Here is a 15,850-nt window from a genome sequence, read left to right as displayed (position 1 = left end):
ATTTGCGACTCGTCAAACGCTTGCGAGCGAAGCCTCCGAGGCAGCTCGGCATCTGTTAGCGGGATGCGGCTCGGGAACAGAGTCGGCGAAGATACGGTAAACGCCTCGTCTCGGCGGCGGCCTCCGACGGAGACATCCGCAAAAAACGGCGAATAGGTTCTCGAAACAGCGAATAGGTTCTCGACCCTCCTCCCCCGATCGGATGTCGGAAGTAAAACGATATCCGGGCGCCATGCTCCGCGACTCGACGGCGGGAAACGGCTTTGAGAGAGGAAAACCACGCATGCAGATAAAAAAAACGCCGTTTGAAAGCAAGGCAAATTGTAAATTCTTCACTGCACACCCACGCAAAGCAAAGCTCATCTGCTTTGACACTGACCATATCATCTCCATCCACTGGAGCCAGTTATCATTGAGTGATTCCACCTCCAGCAGCCTCGAGATGAACAGGAAATTAAAATTTCAAAGATCTGCAGTTAAGATAAATCAATGGAGAGAGATCAATGTTCATTGAAATTTCATGAACTTTGAGCCGATACAGATGGAAATACCGAGACAGTTACACTCGGCTGCAGATATTGCGCCTGCAAATGATAAAATGTAATTAACACGGTTAAAAGGGAGCAAGCATACGGATCGCACATCCATTATTTGCCACGGCCGTCATTTCTCTCGCATTATTAGAAAGGGCCAGAGACACCTGTTCGATGCTCTCAAATGACACCTCGAGTGCGAGCGCCGCCTCTCCGAGGACGGCGGCGGACTTGGCGCCGCGGCGCATTACCGTCCGACAGAAATAAAAGGGCCTTCCTTCACAGCTGATTGCCAGCGCAAATTAATATTGTAAAATGAAGATCAATACATGGACGGGGCACGGATCGATGGGGGCTAAATTACGAGCGCGTTTTCCCCCTCATTCAAGATGAGTTGTGTTTTCCTCCCAAAGTCAATACCGCGCCGCCTCCCTCATTCATTTCTCAATAAACTTGCCGATGAATTTCAATCAAAATGCGGCATTGGAGGAGAAGGAGGGAAGGGGAGGGGGTTTAAGTGAAGTTCTTTTAAAGCCCGCTGGGTGTGGATGGCTCCAAAAAAATGGGGCAAGGGGAGGAGGAAAAAAGATTGGGAAAATCCTGGTCTATCGAGAGCCCCCCGCCACCTCCCCCCTGCCTCCTGTCTGTCTTTCCAGTGGCGGGCGACGGATGGCGCGACTTACTGAAGACAATCCATTCTAGCAGCCATTACAAAACACACCTCCAACGACACTAGGGGGCAAAAAGTGTGTCCAATTAAAATGAAATCAATGAGTACCACCCTTTCTAGTGGAGGAAAACATACAGGCATGCTTTCATTTTCCTCCCACAATGCATTTCGCCCAGAGATGTCTAAAAAAAAAAAGGGTGGGGGGATAGATACACGCCAAGTACTTATTTCAATCAATTTCCCGGAGTCGGATTTCACAGGTCACTTGCTGATAACACGCGGTGGAATAATGCCCACAGTGTGCTTCTCAAAGCCTACCTGACAAGCCGGCTGACAGTGGGGGAGTGCGGCCACGTGTCACGTCAGCCCCCTAATTGGACACAAGGACCTTCCTCTGCGGGACCTTGTCGCGCTCCACGCGAGCTCACAAGGCCTTCAAACGACGGCCGTCTAGCTTGGCAGTCGGAGTCCGCTCCGCTCCCGCCGAGTCGCCGCTAAATACCTCGCTTGTAATGAGACAGGCAGGTACGGCTATTGGATAACACGGCTTGACACATGCTACTAGGCTGGTGCCAACCGGTTACAACCCACTTGGCTGCGGCCAGGACTTTTTATAAATGCCTGTTCAGTCCACTCTGGTGGCAGCAGTTCATGGCCCCCCCGGGCAACTTCCACGTATCGTAATAATAATAATAATATTGGAAATGAGACGACGACGCGTCCGGGCCGTCCACCCGGTGGTGCATCTGTTTACATGCCTTCCCGAATGCCTTTGATTGAGGCATATCTTTGCAGGAGGCCTCACCCCGTCGTTGGGCGATGTCTAATGGCGTTCCCGACCCAACCCTTCCAGGACGGGAAATGAAACGGAAACGCCACATCTGATCGGCTGATGAATCTGGGACTTCAAAGTGTCGGGAGGGTGGAGCCAAGACTTAAGGATAGGCCTGATTTCCAAGACAGCGACATCAGATTAAATAAAAAAAAAAAAAGTTGAGGACTTTTTGAGCCCGCATTAAGTTTGGAGTGGGGCGGCATTCATTTGAGTTTAGAACCAGAACAAGCTCTGACTTCTTTTAGTGGAACACTAGCAATTACGGTTGTCCCGATGCCGACATTTTGATCCAATCAGTTTAAAAAAAAATGATGCCCATGTTTTTAGAGCAATAAATGACGAATCAGATTTCTTGTATTAAAGTAATCCCTGCTGGTATCTCCTCAAGAAATGCTCTGTTTACAAATATTACACCTATTACTTTAATTAGGTTCTAAAGTGCCAAGTGGTTTGATTTACCGTGGCGCTAAAACTACTACTACTATCCATTCTTGTGACCAAAATTCAATACTGTCCAAAAACACTGATCCTGAGAATCGGATTGGGACATCGCCGCTACCAATTAGCCATGACATTCTGAAAAGAAACAATACATTTAGGTGAAAAATAGACACCCGGTCTTCTTTAACAGCTACCCTCGCCCTATTTTACTTTTCCATTCTTTATTGGAGTGACATTTGCTGATCCCCACCTCTATTGAATGAAGCACACATGACCTCTTTGTCCTTATGTTGATGAATGACTGCCTCATACCCATTTTGTCAGATTTTGGTGCAGTGGAGTCGATAGCGTCACCTTGACACGTAAAGTTTGCGATCCATCAGCCCTCAAGGCTGTCTGGACACGACTCGGGCCTGGCAAGAGCCGCTCGCGGCATGGGGCATCTGCTCTATCCAAAATCCCTCAACCAGCGCGCCGCCGGCCTGCGAGCTCCAACCACTGGCGCCTCTTATTATCGCTGCTTTAACAGTGAGAAGGGGCGGGCGAGGGAGGGGCGGCGGCGGGCGGCGGCGGGCGGCGGTGGCGGGGGGCACTTGACTTGTACTAATAGCCGAGAAGCCACGCCGGTCACCAAAGGTCTGAAGACGAAGCACCCTGTCAGTGCCCAGCTTGGGAAATTAGCAAATAATGTTCCCATCCCCGTGACAAATGTGTGACAGCTCGCCTTCGCCAATCATGCTCTCGTAACGTTATGATGCATGTTCTGGATCCCCACTGGAGGATGCAGGCGAAGTTTACTGACCCTCAATTTAGCCATGACAAATGGGGTCCCGGTAAATGTGCGTTTTCTAGGGCGCGGAAGGGCTTCATTTTAAGCAATCCCGGTTATGGGGATGTCACTGATTAGGATAAATAGAGGCTGAGTGCGTTAGGACTGCTCGCAGAACCGTATTACCGTCGGGTCCGTATTGTCGCCCCCGGAGAGGCGCTTTTGTGGAAACTTGGCCGTGATAGAAGAGCAAACGGTACGGTGCAAATTAGGGGATTCCGTCGGACAAATTCTACGTTGGCTTTTTATTTATGATTTACGCTTTGAGACGGGGGCGGTAAGTGCGAGAATTGTGCAAATGAGGTTGAGAATTTTGTCCTGGAAAAACAAAAGGGAGGTGGCTCCAAATAAAAAACTCTCGATCGTGCCAGGTTGTTTGCGATTGCGCTTGATAGAGTATAATAAAATATCGACTGGAGGTGCGGCTCGGACTTTCTCCTTTTGATTTTCTCCAACCTTGCTGACAGTCAGTTCTACCGGTCCCGTCCTGACCAATGGATAACCAATACATGGATTAGACAGAGGACAAGCTGGCAATTTCCGAAGGGACAACACTTTGTTGAAAGGTAAAAGGGATAGACTGTAAATTAGCCTGCACTGTAAATTTTCCCTCAAAAAAAAAAACGTGTGCGCTCCTCGGAGATGGTGGAAACGGCGACCCAGTGAACTTTTATGCTTTTCGTCTGTTTGTCTCGTTAGTGTTAAAAACGTCCAAGAGGAAATGCCAGCAGGAACATTTGACACTGCGGGGTGCTCTCTTTCGGAGAATGGATTGTGAGTTTTGGAAGTGGTTTCCGCGTAATAACCTGAGTGAGGACGTGCCCCTCTGCTATTTGAGTTGACTCGGGGTAATTTGCGGTAATTTCTTTGAATTGGGTGACTTACATTTCCACAATTAGGGAGGCGGCGCAAGAAGAGCCAACTTGGAAAAGAAAGTATGTAATAGGCAGTGAGCTAAAGCCACAGCTGGGGCCGTAAGCCGTTGATGCACCTTCATTAAGTCCACCACACACCATATCATTTTGGAATGTAACTCGTTTTTTGGGGGGGGCTTTTAACATTTTTTGTATTGACTTTGAACATGGCGGAAGACAAGCGGCGTCCTCAGATAGAGCCCATTTGCAGTTTGAAAGCGTAAGCCTAACAATTAGTGCAATCGCTGCAAAAGCAACCAGTCGTTCACAAGTGTCAATCCTCATGAGCCGCACGCCGACCAGAGGAGCAGAGCAGCCGGACCTGTTCATTGGTGACTTTCTCTTTTAATTCACTAATCAATTGTACCGCCGTTGCCTCCAGGGGCAATTGTATCCTTATACTAACTGGAAGTGAGTAAGTACTAAGGGAAGATGGAGTAAGAATAGGGGCTAGAAGAGAAGAAAATCAACAAAGATAGAGAAAGGGGGACACGTTTCCTGGCTAAAACCTGATGGTAATCATCCCAATCCGCTTAGCCTCTGTGACTAATGGGGTCTGTTCTTTAGGGAACTGCCACTTTCACCGGGGCGCTATAGAAGCCATTAATGTCTTAACTTATACACCTTCTCAAGGCTGCACGGTAACACATGTACACACACACACGCACACACACACGGTCACACACACACATCCCAGGCAAACAGGCACACATGCACTATTGCGGGTACACTGCACTCCTGTTTCATTATCCCAGTGCCTTGTTGGCCTTTGCTCCGCTCCTGCTAGGGAGGTTAAATGCAAGAGAGCTGGGCCAGACTGCACGGTTGGAGGAGAAGGGGACGCTTGGCTGAAGGAGGCGACCGGCTGAAGGGGGGGCTGGGGTGGGTATTGGGGGGGTCTAGGGAGCGAGAAGAGGGAGGGGAGGCTCTTGATTAGAAACAGCTGCCTCACTATGGAGGGATCTGGACGAGGGGGTGGCCGCCCCCACTTTGCAATTGTGCCGCGCTCAAGGCCAGAGCGGCGCTCCAGACCTGGGGGTGCCGGCGGCTGGTTGGGAAGGGGGTTCTAGTGAGAGTGCCTGGACGCACCCTTGTTTCATTCTGTCCATCAGAGCTTCAACAGACAGCGACTTCCAGGTCAGACAGGCTGTGACCCCGGCAACCTCTGTCTCCTCAGCAATGATGACAGATAAGACCACCACTTCCTTCTGTTAGCCCAGATAATCACATCCCTTCACTTTTTAGTGTGACACGCTCACGCCAGACATACACCTTTCTCTTCTTGTTACGTGGTATTTTCACAGCCGACAGAAAACTTAGCAAGTTGCCAACCATCCTCATTTGCAGCCACAACGTAAAATATTCCTCAAAACCCATTTTACACGTAGACTCGCTTTTGTTTTTCTCTCTCGCAAGTTCCTTAGACCTCCAAAAGTTGTTGAGTACTACCCCCTAAAATCCCGCTTAAGTACAAGTGGTACTGACAGCATAAAGCTCCTTGCCAGGGGTAACTAGATAGGCACTCAATAATGTGCAAGGAATCCTTGGATCCGCACCTTTATCCTCATCTGCACCAAAATTTAATGGCAGCTTATTTGGCCCATTCCCCAGCCGTCCGCAAGGTTTTACGGTAGCTTTAGCGTAATCCTCCTAACTAAGTAACAGCAAAAACATCGGCTCCCTCCGCCCCCGCTTTCCTTTTTTTTTTTGCAAAATCGGCACAATTAGCATGCCCAAAGCTCTATCTGTCTCGTATCAATCCAGATAAAGACAATTGGCAGAATGAGTCATCCTGACAGCTTGAGTTTAACAGAGCTCGGCAGCGACCTTGCGCAACCCAAGGTCAGGAAGGGGGGGCGGATCGGGTTGCACCTTTCCAAGCCCCTCCATCAAACAGCCTTTTACTTTAAAACAGTGCAGATCTCGCGCATTTCACATTCAGCCGGCCAAGACCTTGGTTAGTTCATTACCGGCCGGGCCGGGGCCGAGTTGAGGGGAAGACGCCATGACGAGAAAAGGCGAGAAGAGCTTTTGGACTCACCGGTGTACACGAATCTCCCGGGGGCACCTTTGCAGAACTGCTTGGACTTGTAGGACAGCGTGACTTCCACCACGCCGGGGATGTGCCGAGGTGGAGTCTGGACGCGGATAGCGTGGGGAGTTATCAGCTGCATTAGAGAGAAGAAGAAATAATGAGCCCCCCTTTGCAATAGCGAGGAGATAAAAGCCGCCCCCTCCCCGTAATTTCCGCCACATCGTACCTCGCTCCACACGAGCATGGTCCCGAACACCACTTGTAGGCCGTCAAAGAAGTTGTCCCCTATGATGATGACGGTGGCCCCTCCGGTGGTCCATCCCTCGCTGGGGCTGATAGCCTTGATGCACGGGGTGGCTGCTTATCCAAGACAAAGAAAAGAGCAAATTCAGCACGCGGGTTTCGACCGTCGTCTCGTCGGTTCCGCACAGCCACCGCGTCCGAGCCCTGGCCAGGCCGTATGATGGAAATTGCCCCCCTCGGTGAGGAGGGGAGGGGATGATGGATTTGTCCTTTAAGGCACGAGAATCAAAATCATTTATCAGCGCGGCGGAGTGGTGTAGTTAAGCAGAGCCTTCAAATGGTTCACTTCACAAAGGCTAAACGCTGGGCTCGCCAGGAAAATGATTTGATGTTGCAAATGACGTGTCAGGGCAAATGTAGCCATCGGAATTGATTAGGCGCGCGCCGGCGTGTACAGCAAGATTTCAAAGTTGGAAGGCCGTGGTAAATTAGTCAAGAATAGAGGCCGTTAAAGTGGAAATGACAAGCGCAAGCTTAGCCGCTTCATGTTGTTTCATTACCTTTTGTTCTGCATATGGCGTACAGTGCGGGCGCAGTCCGAGTAGTTTCGGCTTTCATAACGTGGAACGCGCTCATGAATTATTCACACGCGGAGCGAAAAAGCCCCCCTCCCGCCCTTTGTTTTGGTGATCGATTCAATCCATTACATATTGTTTATTATTACAATGCTTTTCATCTGGCGTGACTTCTGCGACGCGACTCCGCCATACATCAACGGTCTGAGTTGTTATTATAATCTAATTTGAGTGATCTGGCGCCTCGCATCCGCTGTCATTTGATGCATTACCTTAATATGGCACTCGGCACAACACCGTGTTTACCGGCAAAATGGCGTGACAGCTATCCATAAAGCAGCCACATCAAATTTAATCTATTTCCATCAATATCTGGGAATACGCCGCGAATGGCGCATACGCTTCCTTTTCCTATTCTGGCAGCCGGGCTCCTAAACCTCCATTATCCGTTTCCATCCAGTGAGTAAATCACAGAAGGCCCCCCGTTGTATGGATCACCTCCGACAAGACATCTCCCTTTGTTTGCCTTGCTGTTGGGCCTGTTCGGGTCATGTTTGCCGTCTCTCCCGGCCCATAAAGTGCACGCACACACACGGGGACTAGAGGGAATCTGACTTTAACAGGCGCTGTTGACTTCATGCTAATCACCTCGTACAGATTTTCATTTGTGAGGCCTGGAGGACTGACATTTGCTTTCCTTAATTGCGAAGCGCGGCTTCTGAAAGAGGACCGAGCCTCGGCGGGCACGCCGGGCCCCCCTCTGAGGGCCTGACCTTCATCAGTGCGGACGATTACAGCAAATAATTCACCCTTCAAAATTACTGTAAACAAATTGACTTTGGGGATGAGAGCAAGTGCGAGGATCGGGAAAGGGTGGAGGGGGGGAAGGCGTAGGAAGCCAAGGGATGGGAGAGGGGGGGGGGGGGGGGCTGGGGGGGGGAGTCCTGATGGTGACTGTGACTGTTCAGGGGCAGCTGCAGCCCGAAGCCCACCGCGGTCGCGCGCAAGCGCACGAACAAGCACACCTACGCCGCCACCCACGCGCGGACCGAGCGAGGCGAGCGCGGCTCTAAGCCGTCTACCCTTCTGCCTTCAAATTTGCATACGTCTCAATGCGCAGACTGAGCGGGGAGCATGTGCTGAATGGGGACCGTGGCAAAGTGGATTACACAGTCAGCGCCGGCGATCTGATGACAGACATGCACAATAACCCCACCGCCACGCCCGCCCTAGCGTCACGGGAGGGGAAACTTTACGTTACGGCGCAGGAAATACACCTATATATACTTTGGCTCTCCCAACGTGTTATCAATTCAAGACTCCACTTGAAAGTACCCCACCCGGGCCGTACGAGGACGTCAAAAACCCACCCGAGATCTGAGCCCGGGAGGTCGCGCCTCCGGTATTGTGACACTCAAACAGGTCTGATGTAGCCCCGTGAAGCCGTCCTTTGTTCTGCCTGCTGAAATGTGTTGTAATTGTGCTGTGGGATGTCCAGATGGTCGGTTGATAGTGCAGCTGATGGGATTATACCTTTTACCTCTCCCTGGGCCATCTGTTCCCTTTGACTCTCTCGTTCTGGTTCTCTCTCTCCCTCTCTGCAACCCTCTGCCTCTCAACCTCTCTCTCCCTCTCCCCCTCTCATTTCTCTCCATCTTTCCTCCCTCTCTTTCTTCCTCTTAGGCCCAGCAGTCTGGATTCACTTGTCTTTATTGCATAAACCCTAACAGCATTACAGCCACTTGGCATGCAAATGAGGCAGGCGCTGCAGGCTCTATGCTGAGTCTCCTATATTGTCTGGGGCTCTATAATGGCGAGCTAAGGAACGTGCGCGCTCCAGAAATATTATTTGTTAGGGTGTTTATGCATCTTTAAGACGGAATCTATACATGCTTGAGTGGCAGGCCAGCGCAAAGCGTATTTGTGCCTGAATGCATAATGTGCTTGTTGGGTGACAGTGTGCACACAAGTGGGGTGGGGGGGGGGTGCCTAGAATGGCACCCAGGAGCGCTCAGGACCTCCGCCAAGGCCCGACAGTCCTTATTTGGATCAACACCAAATCGTTCATAGATACCCCATTTCTCCATAGGGCTGGATTTCAGTAAGATTAATTATTGTTATGTACCCCATAAGGGGGTTGCTATGGAGTCTTTGCCATACATGAAAATATTTTGGGGGATCACATTCAAATTTTGTCACAGTTACAATTCGCGGTGCCCCCAAAAATATATATTTCTTCAATATTGATGTCTTTTTATTCTTATTTATTCAACGGTAGTCGTAAGTCCAAATTCAAAGGCCAGTGGTTCTAACGTCATAGAAACATGAGACTCCAAATATTATAAACTGTTATTTGTATGATGTAGTGCACTCAGCAACCACAATGAACTAATTAATTGAATACAAATGAGTGCAGCAATTAAAACTTTTGTTAAAAAAATGATACAGCAACAGCAATTCATTAAATTATGGGGGCGTATCTAATGAACACAAACTGTTGCTGATATGAACATAACAACCTGAGTATCATTAACAATTTTCGGATGCCTGGTGGCAAAACGATCTGGTAGAGAAGTGAGGCACCAAAGGAAAATATTATTCTTCCGTTTTGCTTCATTTTGAATGCCTTTGATGGCGGACAAATATAATGATTTCATCTTTAAGCCGATATGCAACTATTTTAAATGTTTAATGTTTTTAATAACGACAGCATCAAAGAATCCCATTTTTTTCTCTGAAAAAGTAAGATATTGAAGGAAAACATGATGTGCTAGTATTTTAAACAGAATTACATTGGCCCTTTATTTTTTCATTGCGAGCCTATCGCTTTAATCAAATGCGAGTTGAACTGTGCTAAAAACATAGCCTCAATGTCACATGGCCATGAAGCAAGCTACACTGCCTTTCGACCAATAGGAGGCAGCACCTCTTGATCGTTGCGAGAGGCACAAACGATGCTGAGAGAGGCGGATGCTCCTCTGGCTCAGTCACCGTGCCAGCCACATATCTGAGGCTTCTCGCCAGAGGAAGAATGTAAAAATACATTTAGGAAAGCCTAATGCCAAAACGCCTTCCCACGAATGTCACGCCGCCTTACCGGACGTGGCGGGAGTCTGCAAAACAAAGAGCCGCCGATTTCCCGATGCGTGTTACACTAGCAGGGAAAGGGAATAAAAGAAGAGGGCGGGGGTGGTGTTGTGAAGTAGAACATACACACACACACACACACACACAACCAAGCATCGGGAGGGTGTGTTAAAGTTATTAGACAAAAGACATGTTCAACTGCGCGGTTGACAGTCGCTTCTTTTCTCGCTTTTACAGGGTGTCACTCTGCTGCTTTGAAGAGTGTGGTGAGGAGAGGAATAAAGCATGGGTTGGGTTAACCTGTAAAGAACACACACTCATACACACACGCAGGCACACAAATACATTGACATAGGCGCGCACACACACACACACAACACTGGGGGGTCCCGGGGGAGTGGGGGAACATGGAGGCGAGGGCTCAACCTCTTTAATTGCTCTCCTCATTAAGAAACTGGTTGCTAGGCGATCCACACCTATCGTGTCATAAACGCGAAACACACAAACAGAACGTCAGCGAACATAATGACTTTGGTGCTCCGGGCAGGACTTTAATTATTTGATTTTGTTCTCCAGTAGAGGAGTCATTAATAAAGACAAAAACAAATAGATTAGCTTTTTGCCCCACTAGGACTGTGGAGTGCACCGAGATATATTAATTGTCTGCTGTGTTTTTTTTTTAAGTTTATTAGTCGTCGTTGTTGTATTAAACATTACATTTGCTTTCCGTGGTAGAACCATTAATGGCCATTAATGTGTTGAGAATCTCTGTTCACTCAGTGGTGTATATAAACTGTTTGCCCAGCCATAATTGGCCCTTGAAATGTGAAGATAAGCAATTTGCACAATTGCCTCTCCTCTCTTTTTTTAAAAAAAAAATTCCTTTTTTTTCAACAAACCTTCAACCGTATGCATACAGGTCACAGGGTTATGTTTTGTGCATTTTGCTTTTTGAATTTCCCATGGTTTGGTGGTCCTTTTTCTCTCTCTCTCTTTCTCTCTTGGCTGTGCAGGCAATCAGTCTATCATATGGAATCAGTTGGAAGAAAAACAGTAAGTTCTGTTTTTCTCATAGGTCACCCCCACCACCACCCCAGCGCGCACACACACTCACGCAAGATCTGCACCCCCCCGTTCCACCCCACCCCTCAACCTTTCTCCTTCCTCCCCCTGTTTCTGCTCTCTCGCAGCTAAATCTGCAGAACCCAATGACAGGAAATTGACCTCACAGCCAAATTCTTAAGCAATTTGATCATGTTTCACATGAGCTTTTAGGACAGATGTAGGTGCATTAGCAGACTGGGAGGAGTATTATCAAACTCTTTCTGAAATAATAAATACACCAAGTCACCCATACTGATTTCAAACATGGCAGCTGGTAGATTAAAAATATATGGAAAGAGTCTAAAAAATGGTAGATGCTAATAGATAGGTGTGTGCTGATAGGATGGGAGAAGATGTGAAGGAAAGGAAGAGAGGCTGGACAAACAAAAGATGGCAACAAAAAACGTACCATTCTCTAGATAAGGAGGTGTACCTTCTGAAGGGTCGAGTCTGCGAGCCCTTCGCCCGTGCTTGGAATTGTTGTGTACGAACATGTTGTCGGAAACAGCCAATACGTGGCCGTCCACGTTGACCGTCGTCGAGACGACAACCTGCGAGAGGAGCGAAAAGAGCCGTTAGACTAGGGGTCGGGAACCTTTTTGACAGAGAGAGCCATAAACAATTCCTATTTTCTAATGTTATTTTTTGAGAGCCATTTTCAGAATTGAAAAGTAAAAATACATTATTTTTTGGTCATTTCACCACTTTTGAAGTACAAAAAGTCTCTGAATTATTTTGACAACATCGTTATGCTGTTGCTAATAAATCAGTATCAATGATGTCATGCATCCAGAAGAGTAATAAAAACAAAATTATGATTAAAGTGGTGGTAGAGGTAGTGTCAACGCCACAGTGACGCTCTATTAGCGCGTTCGGGACTCAGCTTTCTCACCAGTGATTTACCTATTTTACCTCACAGGTTAGTGGAGAGCCATATGCACCCATGGAAAGAGGCACATATGGCTCCGGAGCCATAGGTTCCCTACCCCTGCGTTAGACGGTCAAATGTCTGGTTGAGTCGAGAAATGGCGGGCGCTGGTGTTGTTTGGATGTATCGCGTTACCGACGCCGGCCATTTTGTTCCTGGGCGCCTGGCATTTGTGTACAGCTAATTGACTTTTCAGCCTCCAAAATACATTTCCGTCCAGCCACTCCGCCAACTGTCATCTCGGCTCAAAGCTGGGGAATTATTGATCAGCGTGTGCATCTGTTTGAAGATGGAGTGGGCCCACTCCCCTTTTAAAATGTTCCTGGAGTCATTAGTAGCTCTCTCCCATCACTCAGCAAACATTTTGCTAGGATCGGATTCCTAACCACACTCCATATTTCATAATGCTTATTTTTGTTGTTGTTTTTCTGCCCACCACATCTCCAAACAGCGCGGCCACATGTGAATGGCTAAAGTGTGTCTGAGCCGGAAACAGAGAGCCCCTCTCAGGTTTACCTCGGCGGTAAGTGACCTCGCTGTAGCACTGGAATTTAGGGGGGTCGCTTTTTTTTCCCCCTCTCAGTTAGTTTTTGGGACCGGTGGAGGTGGGGGTAAAAAAAAAGGGAGAAGGGGAAGTGAAAGAGCTCCATTCTTTGGAGCAGGTTCAGAGCTGGGCCAAGCAGAGGATGATGGATTGGACCCTCTCGGGCCTCCAGCTGGTTTTTGGGGGTAATAAGTGGAGTTGAAGGCACTCAGAGTACACAAGTTTGGCCAAAGAAACACCTATGGAGGAGCATCTGGCAAATCTATTTGAGAGGAAAAACGCTATATTAACTGCTGGACTCGAGACAGTGGGGGAGAAGAAATGTACATTTTAGTTTCGCCCAAAACTGCTGTGCCGTTTTTTTTTCTTCCGTTTTTTTTTCTGTGGACCCTTTGACACCGGAGGGAGATGTGGTGTCTGTCATGCGTCAGTCCACATTCGCCCTGGGGGAATTCGCGAGCAGGCAGTGGAGGCCTGATGGCAGTGACATCAGGACGAGACACCCTTGTCTTGTCTTTTTCATGTTCGGTCTTCCTCCCGCTTCCAGGCCGAGTGCCTATCACCGAGAAAGACGGCCCCGTCACCCCGCCCCGACTCTACCGATTTCAACTCCACGTGGCAGTGGGCCGGACAGACAGATGCGGTTTTGCGATAAACCAATTATCAATTGGGGGGGTCCATCATTTCAAGGCCAGACTACTTGACACATTAGACGCAAGGAGTCGTAAAAGTGCTCCGCGGTCGTGTCCTTTTCGGTATAAATGGCCACATTTTGTCGGGGCGCGACAATGATGGTTTTCAGATGGCGCTACACGTGCGTGCGCTTAAGTGTGCGCATATGTGAGCGAGGCTGCTTGTGGGAGGGAAATATGAACGTCTGCGAGTGCATGCTCGCGCATACATGCAGGTATGAATTTCCGCTGTCAGACAGATCGTGAGTTAACACTGTTGTTACATGTGCTGAGACCGTCCCCCCCCCGTGTTGAGGCTCAGAAATCTGTCAGGAACACAATTGATGGCACTGCTAAATCCTATATCTTTATTTGTGTCAGTTGCAATTCCCTTATAAATATTCTGTCCATCGCATATAAGATAGCAGATCCCCACCCTGTGTTTTTTGTGGGGTTTTTTTGCCTCCCCCAGTGCCAGTAATAGATTTAGATTCATATGTGAGTGTGTTTTGATTTATTTCTCAAAGAAGGCGGCAATAGACGGGACGTGAGGTGTGAAGTGGATTTCAGTCACCTGGAATCTGCGCATGTCTCGTGGGTTCCCTGCATTCTTCAGACAGTTCTGGTTGCACTTGAGGAAGAACTTGAGGAAGAATCTGGAAGAGAGGACACAACGGGGAAAAATTAGTTTTATGGAATCTTTGAAATATATTGAATCCATAGGTGTAATAAAGACAAAAAAAATCACAGTCAGTTACACATACAGCTCTGGATACATCATTTATCCCTTCAAAATCAACGCCATGGGTCTCTTTGTCATTCCCTTCACCTGAGTTGGCGGGTCTTTCCCAAACACCCATCTGCCACTAACATGCGGGAAGTCACTTGATATTCCTCCCACCTCTTTAATCCCAGGACACCCCTGTGCAATTAAAGTTCTCCTGTTCAATAGGGAAGCAAATGAGGCCCACCTGTGACCAGGTCTTGTTTGAAGAGCATCAGGGATAAAGGACCTAACAAGGTGAGAGCGCGCCACAAAACTTATAGTCCTGTCAGGCAATTAGGCGGACACTCCTGGGACCGCCGTACGCCACACACACAGACGCACGCTTAACGCATGCACACACACTCCACGCACTTGTGGGTGGGTGAGGCAATTATGCCACAAATTACAACCTGGCTAATCGTCTCTGAACAAATGTCACGTCTGAGTGAGATCTGGGCCGGGACGGTTTGTCAGCCCCGCGTCAAGCGCGCTTTCTCACGGCCCCGGCAGAATTTATCGATAAAACCCGAGAGCGGCCCCTCGCATGCGACTACAGACGTGGCAACGGTTCAAGAGAGGGGGAGATTAACTACGAGCTGACCAGAGAAGTGGCGTTGCACAACTGTGCAGAACGAACAATGAAATGGACTTGTTTTTCGCAACGTCCCGCCGCAGAATGGCAACTGGTCTGGCTCGGTTTTGTCGCTGTCAGAAATGCTGTGATATTTATCCGCCCCCCTTTGCATTGTTCGCATCTCTCGCGGTTTCCCTCGTAATCGCGCAATCACGGCAGCTCCTGGCGTGACCGCAGATTGCGCCGTCGATGCCCGTTTCATCGCGCTAAACTCTCGTGGCCTGAGAGGAAGGACGCTTTCTCAACACTTAAGACTTCCCGTTTGGCCCAGCGGGATTGCGGCCAGGCCGTAAATCAGCATCTGGACTGACCCCCCCTAACCCCGGCCACATTAACACGCGCGGCGGTCATTTAGAAAGCGTTCTTCGATAGACTCCCATACCTCGTACTTGGCCCCGCAGGGCCCCGAGAGGGAGAGTAGAGGTGAGGTGAGAAAATATTTTCCCTCCACATCCGAGGAGCTTTGGCTCGGACATCAATAAAAGACGTTTTAACCCGTGCCAGGATGCTGATTGCCTGTTGGTGTGCGGCGAGGCCATAAAATAGCCGACTTGTCATTAGGGCATTTCACTTGATTGTGTTCACTGTGTTTTCGGGTTGCATCTGTTGGCTGATCATCAAAATGACCATTATGTACTCTAATTCCCTGACCCTGTTTTTATTTCCCCAAAGAGTCATAATGTAGAGCAGCAGACATCTGTGGAAAGCAGACCTGAAATACGACTTTTATTTGTCTGTCGCCTCTCATACAGATTGGGTAAGGCCAGGCAGTGTGTGTGTGTGTGTGTGTGTGTGTATGTTAGAGTTTGCGAGCATCTCCTTCGCTCGCACAATTTATGTCGGAACAAGCGCCGAAATACATTTGCCAAACAATGCGGTGACTTCATAAAATGAACACATTACTTTCTGAGTTGGACTTTTCTTGGATTTTTTTTTCTTTTTTTAAAGCTGTTCCCACTACCAGAGAGTAAAAAAGTAACAAAACAATAAACGGGAAAAATCGGGTGGCGCGCTCATAAAGAAGCTCCTTTATGTTTACTG

At 48.5% G+C, this 15,850-nt stretch overlaps 1 protein-coding gene across 6 annotated transcripts in view; it reads right to left on the bottom strand.

The window, feature by feature from the left end:
* Positions 1-15,850, bottom strand: part of LOC144084807 (transcription factor COE3) — an 85,015-nt gene that overhangs the window by 20,661 nt on the left and 48,504 nt on the right. For 2 of the 6 annotated variants that reach the window (XM_077613574.1, XM_077613577.1), the window contains exons 7-10: positions 13,984-14,065; positions 11,676-11,817; positions 6,484-6,617; positions 6,264-6,390 (exon numbers count right to left, since the gene is read on the bottom strand). In XM_077613574.1, coding sequence (XP_077469700.1) covers positions 6,264-6,390; positions 6,484-6,617; positions 11,676-11,817; positions 13,984-14,065 — 485 coding nt within the window. The remainder of the gene's footprint in view (positions 1-6,263; positions 6,391-6,483; positions 6,618-11,675; positions 11,818-13,983; positions 14,066-15,850) is intronic. The other 4 variants (XM_077613575.1, XM_077613578.1, XM_077613576.1 and 1 more) reach the window with 2 other exon arrangements.

Source organism: Stigmatopora argus, chromosome 11 (assembly GCF_051989625.1).
Source record: "Stigmatopora argus isolate UIUO_Sarg chromosome 11, RoL_Sarg_1.0, whole genome shotgun sequence".
In the NCBI taxonomy this organism is placed as follows: Eukaryota; Metazoa; Chordata; class Actinopteri; order Syngnathiformes; family Syngnathidae; genus Stigmatopora; species Stigmatopora argus.
The sequence above is the reverse complement of the archived record's forward strand: the minus strand, read 5'-3'. Positions and strand labels throughout refer to the sequence as shown.